Below are 9,729 nucleotides of genomic sequence, written 5' to 3' on the forward strand. Positions count from 1 at the left end.
GGGGGGGGGGGGGGTGGTATGTGAGAGTGGTGGGATATGTGCATAGCTTTCCACCTTTATTGTCCCGGGAGAAGTCTTTGCATTTATCATCGATTGGCAATACGATGCTTACCTTCTGGCTGTGAAAAAAATTGCTTGATCAAGATTAAAGAAGTGTTTGACCATATCAAAGTTGCTTTAATATCATCAGACTGGCGCTATGCCTCTAGTTATGATTTTTGCTGGATGCACTAATCTTCATTGTTCTACTTGTAACAGGTAAATCATGAGACCAACCTTACAGGACCAGTATCTGACCCTTTTGATGCTGATGGTTCCAGTTTAGTCCCAAATGGGTTTGGGTTGACTGAGTTTGGAGGAGATACAAATGAAACGCGGAGTCTTGAAAGTACCGTGGACCATGTGGCCTCTGGAAAGAGCAAACATAAGGATATTTCCTTGTACCAAAGAGTGATGGCAGCTCTAATACCTGAAGATCTATATTGTAGTGGGAATGAGGATCTTAATTCTGATGGTTATCGATCTGGATTTGAAATGGAGATGAATTTAGAATCAGATACATCTTGTGCACAAATATTATATGGCAGTGAAACTTCCAAATACCCTGCCTCTAATGGATACATAACAAATTCCAGTGTGGGTCCCTTTGATAATTCGGAGCAAGTCATGGACTGTAATAATGTTACATCTGCCTCAGACATGGGCGGTTTTTTAAACTATGATCATTCACAAAAATGTTTACTTCCACAACAGCGAACCTTGCCTGGCTTTGTCTGTTCTGAGTATCAGTATAATGAGATGTCTATTGATGAGAAACTTCTTCTTGAGATTCACTGTATTGGAATATATCCACAATTGGAGGTAGGTTTTAAGGATCCTCAGCATGTTGTATGGTGATGGTTCTGTATTTTGTGCTCTCTCACTTCGATCAACTGTTCCTTGGTATGCTAATTGGTTATGGTGGTCTATGCAGTCTGATTTACCACATGCAGCGGATGAAGAAATCAGCATGGACGCGAGTAGATTGGATGAGAAGCACCAGGAAATGGTAAGTCTTATTTTGAATTGGTACATTCTTGAGTGATCTCTCTACCTCTGTTTCTTGTGTCTTGCTCAGTGTCCTCTTGCTTATCTTGATTTGTTGAGCCAACTGCTGCTGGACCAAAAGTGATTGAGCTTTCAAACCTAAATCGATTCACATTCTATAGTCACTTAATGAGATAGAATTGGATATTTAGCATGTAGGTTGGATACCTCTTCAAGGATTGAGATGCTCATTGAGTGAGCATCCTCATGGGCTCGGGAAGTTTCTTTAATGCTTTAAATTTTGAGTTGAATATTCAAATGTGGGTCAGTACAATAAAAGCATCTTTGCACAAGGTTCTAGCACCATGCCAAATGCGTATGAAGAGCAAAGGTGTTTCGGAAAAGGGAAATGAACTTCTCACCCAGAAGGAGGACGAAACTTACAGATTCTAGAGCTTTTCTTTTAACTTTCCTAGAGCTTATTGCTTTTTCTTTTAACTTTCCCAGAGCTTATTGGTTTCTCCTCTTGTGAGTTATATAGGCCTGAATTTTAAGTAGTTCCCTTCCGCTATTGTTCCTATCTATATTGGTTACAGTGCAGTTGGGGTGTTTGAACCACTGAAGTGCCTTTGCCTATCAGCCTGCTGTCTATTTTTTTTTTTAAATTTAATTTATTGAGCTTAGGAGCTCATTTATTAATCAAAGAATATGTACAAAATGGCCCAACGAGCCCAAAATAAAGAAGGAAACTAAAATGTGTTTGGCCTTGTCCAAAGGAACCCGCCTGTTTAGCTGTGTGGTCCATATGTGGTATTTCCTTTGTAATTATGCTTGTACATATTGTTGCTGCTGATCCTTGATCTTTCTTGTTTTAATCCTTAATGTTGGTATGCTTGTTTTGTCCATGTTTAAGATTCTCCTACACTCCACTGATAGTTGTTCAAAGCTCAACCATTGTATTTTTTCTTGCTGTATGTATGCCTCATTTGCCATTCTATCTGCAAGCTGGTTCGCCTCTCTGAATCCGTGTATAATGAATGCATTTACCTTCCCCAGTAGCTCTTGTATTTCTTCTATCTCTTGTATATACTGCCATGGAATTTTCCATACCTTGTTTATGATTTTTGTAAGGCCTAGTGAGCCTGCTGTCTATAATTCTTTTCAATGGTGCTTTTTACTTTTACTTTTATGGAGTGTGCAGCCTACTGAAATTGTTTCTGCTGGGAGCCTTTCTCATGTGATTGTGCTTGTTGCATAGGTTTCTAAGAAGAAAGAAATGCTGGGAAAGCTGTTGAATTCAGCAGCAGAGACGAGGGAGATTCAAGAAAAGTATTGTGCTTCTTTCAGATGCATGACCTCGATCCTTGCTTAGCACTATTCATTGACATAATAACTAAAGCATTTAATTGTTTTATAGGGAGTTCGAACAGCATGCTCTTGACAAGCTTGTGGAAATGGCATACGAGAAATATATGGTAGGTTGAACATTTTAACCAATTTCTTTCCTGGTCATTAGATTGTCCTCCCAAAATTTAATGGAATAACTGTATATTACCAATGGATGGATGGGGGATCAGAGTTCATGTATCTGTTATGGTATCAACTGATTGCTAAATTGACATAGCTTTGGAACTTATGCTTCTTTTTTCGTCTTTGTGGGTGAGTTTTTATCTCCCCTCTAAAAAGACCTTGAACTGAGTATCTAATGGTAGGCTTAGGTGCCTTATTACTGTGGAAAAATATTTCCTTTGGTTTAGATGTATATTTTTCCCGTCACTTCTGCTCAGCAGTTTACTCGGGATCAATCTCCATTTTTGCTTTCCATATTTCTTATAACCAAAAACATACTGTCTTGATATCATTCCAATTTCTGCCTCCAAGGCAAAAGCGGGAAACAAACGTCATGCTCCTGCCTTTGTTTCTTATATATAATTTAATGTTGGATCTGCAGTGTTCTACATATAATTCATTGCCCACAAATGTTTGATGAGTTGATATTTTTCTGTCTATTTGTCTGTCTTTGTGAAATCAGTGTTCTTGATTGATTTCACGGCGATTCTGCTTGTTTATGTCTCTAGTTCTCTCTTGTTCTGCAATCAGTTAGGTTAGAATTGAGTTATCTTGGTTGCTAATGGTATCATCTATCTTTATTATCTTCTTTTCATTGTAGTGCATTAGGAATTGTGCTGACTCTTGTATACTGCCTCTAGTAGTTGATAGCAAAATTGTGTCTGTAATGTCGGAGCATTAAGTTGTAGTTGAACTTGTAAAGAAAATTGTTCACTGACATTGTCTTGCCTTGGCAGAGATGTTGGGGTCCAAATGTGCACGGGGCAAAGAGTGCTAGTGGAAAAATGGCTAAGCAAGCTGCCTTAGCATTGGTCAAGCGAATTTTGGATCGATGCATAGAATTCGAGGAGACAGGAAAAAGCTGCTTCAGGGAGCCATTGTATAAGGATATGTTCCTTTCTGCTATATCCCGCCTTAGTGATGGACAAACAGATTCCAACACTGACAGTGAAGCTGCAAAATCTTATTTTAGCCCACAGCAGAGCCCATCTCTAAACCAGGACATACTTTATGAAGCCAATTTATATTCTGAAGCAAGTAGAGTCAAGCGGAGAGAGTTGGAAGATGTCCTTGGTACTAGCATTGCTGCATCTTCTGGTGCTCTGTCAGGTGTTGGATGTTCACTTTCAAGCAGTGCAAAAGGGAAGAGAAGTGAGAGGGACCGAGAAGGAAAAGGAAATGGCAGAGAGGCATCATCTCGTGGTGGATCAATAAAGATTGGTCGACCTGCCTCTTCCAATGTTAAGGGAGAAAGAAAGCCTAAAACAAAATCTAAGCTTAAAACTACTCAATTATCCACTTCTGTCAATGGCCTTCTAGGAAAAATGTCAGGGCAACCTAAAGCAGCAGCGTCTTCAATAGTGAATTCAAGTGATATCAGTGCCAGTGGCACTGGCAAGGATAAGAATGATTATGACTTGGATGAATTAGAGGATCCCATTGATTTGTCTGGTCTGCAACTTCCTGGAATGGATGTTTTAGGTGCCCCTGATGACTTTGATGGTCAGGGACAGGACATAGGTTCATGGTTGAACATAGATGATGATGGATTGCAAGATAATGACTTTCTGGGCCTTCAGATTCCAATGGATGATCTGTCAGAATTGAATATGATGGTTTGAAGCCATCTTTGCTATAGTTCCTATTGATTGTCGATCTCTGGAGAAACGGGCTTCTGTGACCATCAGTCCGTAATTAGGGCAATATATTCTTTCAGATACTTGTATACGACTTCATTTTGAGTGAACTCTCCCACTCTCTTGGGTTTTGTCCCTTTCAACTTACTTTGACTGTAAAGATTTTGTACAACTTTTAAGATAGTATTGTAGTTATAGTACCATAGGAACACTGTATTTTAGCAATACAGGTAAGGAAATGATGTCCTCTGTACATAAATTGTAAGTGTTCAATAAACCCATTTTATTTAAGTCATCTCATCCTTCTGTTACCAGTTTCAATGTTGCCTAATTATATAGGATAGTTGCTCATTTTGTCTTATTTGGTGTATTTCTTCTACTATCTAGCATACTATGCATTTGCCATCATGATCACATTTTTTTTTGTCATTTATATGATTCAGGAACTCTTATGGTTTGTGATTGTAGGATAAGCTCTCATGGCTTATCGATGATATATTGGTGGTTCTCATTGTTATCTATTATTATAAGGAGCTAGCTAACCTATTGCTGAAACCTGCAAGTTCCATGTTCTGTCTATTAGGTGCTTTTGCTGTTTGTAGGATATCAATTCGCAAGGAATCGTTAACATCAAAGCAAGACAAAATGCACCTCAGGTATATCATGGGCAATGAAAAATTGCATTCTTCACAGTATTTCTTTGTGGTCGTATTTAAACTAACTGGTTTTGTATTAGCTCTGATTTGAATTTTTATGACAGATTCCCTCCTCACGTGATAACTGTGAAGGAAATCTTTTAACTCGACTAGCGTTTGGGGTACATCCTGTGGAGGTAGCATTCTAGTCTATTGCTTTTATATGCGTCAAGTCTGGCTGTATGTGGGATCTTCTCTTTTGGAATTGTCTTGTATGCCTCTGAAGATTCTGCATTTATGTTATTTTTTATTGGATATGGTAGCATGGTGACTCGATACTGCAACCATACTGGTTGTATTATTGTGTTTTTTTATTTTAGTGATTATATTTCCATATTCCTTGAGCCGAGATTGCCATAAGATTGAGGAACTGCAACATGTTTTCCCTCTTTTGTCATACTTAACAGAGGATAACCAGAAAAGATTGAGGGAGGGGGAGAAAGAGAACTACTTCAGACACTGCTTGAAGACAGGGTCAGATAGTACCAGCGTGAGCAATAGTTGTTATTGGCCATCCATTTGCCATACTGTTAGGAATCTTCTCTGCCTTATCAGGTAAAATATTTCCTGTATTAGGTAAACACACAACCATTTCCATGCTACTGGACAATTTGAAAAGAGACTATTTCAACAGGTTCTAGTTCATTCTTCATCCTTTTGATAAGTGATACCAAAGACCGAAAGTACAGTGCATATCAGCTTTAGACATACAAGTGCAGTGGAGAGCATGTATTAAAAAAATATTCTAAGTTGCTCTCCTTAGGCTTAAGAATGTGCTAAATGAACGTTTTTGTAGAATGCAAATAAATATAGACACAGCTTTTGATTGCGAATGAGTTGTGCTTACTCCAAGTTTCCGACGATCTAGACACCTGTGTTTTTCTTCAATCAATCAGTGATTGGTCAAAAGATGGACGACAAAATCTATTTTAATGCTGGAGACAAGTCAGATGATATCACTGAATGTAACTGCATCTGGAACATGGGTTGATTGGGGGGAAATAAGGAAGAACTTGCTAGTCTCCTTTTGTTTGGTGGCTCATATACTTGGAAGTTGGAGCAGGGAACAATCAGGACAAGGTTTCCAGGATTGGTAGGATCATTTTCTTTTCACAATGTAGGATGAGAGTTTCAAACACATCAGGCAATCCACACTTCCTATAGTGGTATCTAATCACAGTCCTACCATGTTGCAGTGTGGGGAAGGGGTTGTAAATAAATTTGATTTCAAACTTGAAAGTTGGTGGTTACTGATAGAAGGTTTTAAGGAGAAGGTTAAGGAATGTGGATGACTGGCAAACCAGATTTTATCCTAACTAACAAACTGAAAATGTTGAAGGGGAAGTTAAAGGAGTGGAATCTGGAAATTTTTGGTAGCTGTAAAGAAAGAAAAGTGATATCCTAGATAGGATATCTCAACTAGACAAGGTACAGGAACTGAGGGTTCCTTCAAATTATGAAATATCTCAAAAGGCTAACTTTAGCAATGGAAGTGGAAGAAATTGTAAACACGAGGAGGTAGCCTGGATGGAGACAAGAGGTCCAGAATCCTCAAGGTGAAGCAGGGAGATGAGAACAAATTTTTTTCAAAGGATGCTAATGCATGCACAATCACATTGATGTACTGCTGGCAGAGATCACTGATCCTGAAGCTATTAAGGGAGAACTAATTACTTTTTACCAGAAGTTAATACATATAGACAGAAACATGGAGACCACAGTTTAATTTGGGAATGCTCGATTAGAATCCGAAGGAAATTTTATGTACATTATGTAGTGTTTAAGTTTCTATTTTCTCAAGTTCTTATTTGCCAATATTTTTAGCACTTCCCAGTTTGAGGTTTAAGCATTGCAAAAATGAGAGAGTGATACCAAATCGAGGAGGTTGATCATTCCAAGGAGGAGGGAGGTCTAGTGCCAAAGGAGATTGAAGATAAAGAAGTCCAATTTAGACCATGCCACTGACGGAAGAAAGTTTGGAAGAGGCTTGTGAAGAAGTTTAAAGAGCGACTTCTCCGGAATTGAACTATGAAGAAAATCCCAAGAGAGGATAAAGACTTGGAGATATTGTCACATTCCAAGCTCTAAAGCCAAAATCTTTGGGTACGTAACCAGCTAGGCAGCTAGTGTGCAAGCAAATGCATCTCTCATTTCCATTGATATTCAGCCCAACTTAATGTTTAAGCTTAGGTTTGGAAGCAGGGATGGCAATGGAGCAGTGCGGTGCGGGTGCGGGGAAAAACCCGCAAAGACTTTGGCCCGCCCGCCTGCCCCACAAAGCATAATTTTTCATTTTCTCCCCGCTCCGCTTTAACCCGCTCCACATATACTCGCCCAGCGGAACTTCAACACTCTTTCGCTGCAAACAATGCTTGTGCAGAGATGGGTCAACAAAATGGAATTGTTCCAGCACGAAAGAATCAAACATAGCTTATTCCCCCGTTTCATTTTTTATTCTCCATCTTCTTTCTCTATTTCTACCTTTTCTTTTATCCATACCAAATGTAGAAATTAAAGACAGTCATCATGTAGGGAAGTTACATCAAAAAATTATTACTACCTCCATTCCATATTTAATATTTTTTCCATATATATGGTCTGACCTTTGAATTTTTTAAAATCAATTCCACGTGTTTTTGGTGTGACTTGATCTCTTAATTACTGTTCTTCGCTGACTTTAATTTTTTTGGACATAATTTCAGTTTCCACATGTAATAAGGGTTTGATTATATCCTTATTCATGTTAATTAGATCTAAAGTTAATTTCCACATGGTTAGATCTTGTAATTAAATATACTTATAATAGTCTAAATAATTATAAAGTCACCTCTACATTCAAATTTGGTTGACTTCTCATTTATTTATCCTAAAAAAATTGTCTTTTGGATTAATAAATCAAAAACTAGAAATTCAATCGTGAAAGAAAAAACTACAACATGATTATTCTTAAGGATTATAAAAAGTCTATGCTGACGTTAGATTTTGAATATTTTTTTTGTTGATGATTAATCTTCGTAGATACTTTCTATTTTTAGTGATTGAAAAATGATTAATAGATTGATTAATTTTACTATTTTGCTCTTAATTCACACTCTCTTCATTCCATATTAAGTTAATTGTTGAGGCATTTTTCATTTTTTCAAATTAACTTAATTGTTCAGTTTTCAAGACTACTTTTAGAGTAGTGTTCTTTCAATTTTACCCTTCATTAGTTAGTATTGGAATCAATGATTAATTAATATTTAGTTATTTTAATCATAAATTTGATAATAATTAATAAGGGTAAAAATGGAAAACTAGGTTCAATTTATGTCTTAATCTACTTTTCTTAAAGGGTGTGAAACACCTCAAAAAAAAAATTAATATGGAATGGAGGGAGTAGTGTTAAAATGCTTAAGAAAAAAAATATGAAAGAATTGCCTTCTTTCATGACAATAACCTTGGACAAAGCCTTTTAGATATTTAATTGATGAACAGTGTTCTAATCTCTATTTCTGTATCGGTATTCAAAAGAAAATACCCTAACCCGCGTACCCGCCCCGCCCCTCATATTTTATTTTTTCCAAAAAGAAATTTGTACCCACCCCGCTCCGCCCCGTAAAATTTCTAACCTGCACTGCCCTAAAGACTAAAACACGTCCTGCAACCGCCCAATTGCCATCCCTATTTGGAAAGGCATAGTGGTTTGTATTAGTTTCCAATTGGCCTAAGACCTAAAAACTAGTACAAATAGCTAGATTAAATTAGGTGACTTGGAAGAATGTTGGAAGTGTTTGCTTGAAAGAAACCTAATGGTGGTTTTGAGCGTCGTCCTCATATCTCTTCCATGTCTTTTTTGTTTATTTTTTTTCTTAATCATAAAGTAATTTATATAAGTTCCTTCTCAGTGTACAACTAATAATAATATAGATATCCATTTTTGTTCATTTATTTTTTATTTCTCTAATTTTTTTGTTCTTTCGTTTCTAATTTTTCTCCCTTTTTTCCTTCTTTCTCCTTCACTGTTCATTTATTTTGTCCCCAAACTATGTTATTTTTTATTTTCTTCTTCCACCATAACCGATTTTGGCTCCTTTATTTTTGTGTTCTTTTTTTATTTTTATTTTTCTGCTTTCTTTTTGTTTTTCATTTTCTTTATTTCTTGTTTCTTTTTGAATTATGAACTTTTCCTATATTCTAATTTGAGAAAATAGTCAAATGTCCTCTCAATCTATATCCGGATTTTTAATTACATACACATACTTCAATTTCATGGTTTTGTTTTATCACCTTGGAGTGCTTAAAATTGAAATTATTATCTCTCTAAATGCTTAGCTGGCAAAGTGAGTGTATATTACTCTCTATGAGAGAGTGAGCACCCAAAACAAATATTATAGTTTAATTTTTAATATTTCTTTTCATGAATATATGTATTTTTTTTCTTTCTTTCTCCATAACAACATTGATCAATGTAGCCAGGGATAAGCTTACCCTTCTACTGAAACCTCATGGCTCCCTTCATAGGTGAAACCTTCAATAAAACCTGATCACTAACCTGAAAAGACACGTCTCTTACCTTGTGATCCGCATACCCCTCCTATCTTCTTTAGACTGCCAACAACTTAGCCTGAATCTCCCTCACCCTTTCTTTAGCTTCCCTAGCAAAGTCAACACCCAAAGGTTTTACATCCCCATCCTCAAACTAACCTATGGATGATCTGCATCCCTTCCTATATAGTGCCTCAAATGGTGCCATATCAATGCTGAAGTGATAATTATTATTATTGGAGAACTCACACAAGGGTAAAAACTGATCCCAATGG

General features: G+C 36.9%; 1 protein-coding gene across 1 annotated transcript in view; it reads left to right on the plus strand.

Moving 5' to 3' along the window:
- The window catches only part of LOC102591301 (uncharacterized), a 15,638-nt gene extending 11,085 nt beyond the window's left edge, over nucleotides 1-4,553 (plus strand). Inside the window, exons 11-15 of the mRNA XM_006342267.2 lie at nucleotides 259-861; nucleotides 974-1,048; nucleotides 2,285-2,355; nucleotides 2,444-2,501; nucleotides 3,333-4,553. Of these exons, the coding sequence (XP_006342329.1) occupies nucleotides 259-861; nucleotides 974-1,048; nucleotides 2,285-2,355; nucleotides 2,444-2,501; nucleotides 3,333-4,217 (1,692 nt within the window). The 3' untranslated portion in view covers nucleotides 4,218-4,553. The remainder of the gene's footprint in view (nucleotides 1-258; nucleotides 862-973; nucleotides 1,049-2,284; nucleotides 2,356-2,443; nucleotides 2,502-3,332) is intronic.
- The last annotated feature ends 5,176 nt before the right edge of the window (nucleotides 4,554-9,729 follow it).

This window comes from Solanum tuberosum, unplaced genomic scaffold, assembly GCF_000226075.1.
Source record: "Solanum tuberosum cultivar DM 1-3 516 R44 unplaced genomic scaffold, SolTub_3.0 scf00037, whole genome shotgun sequence".
Classification (NCBI taxonomy): Eukaryota; Viridiplantae; Streptophyta; class Magnoliopsida; order Solanales; family Solanaceae; genus Solanum; species Solanum tuberosum.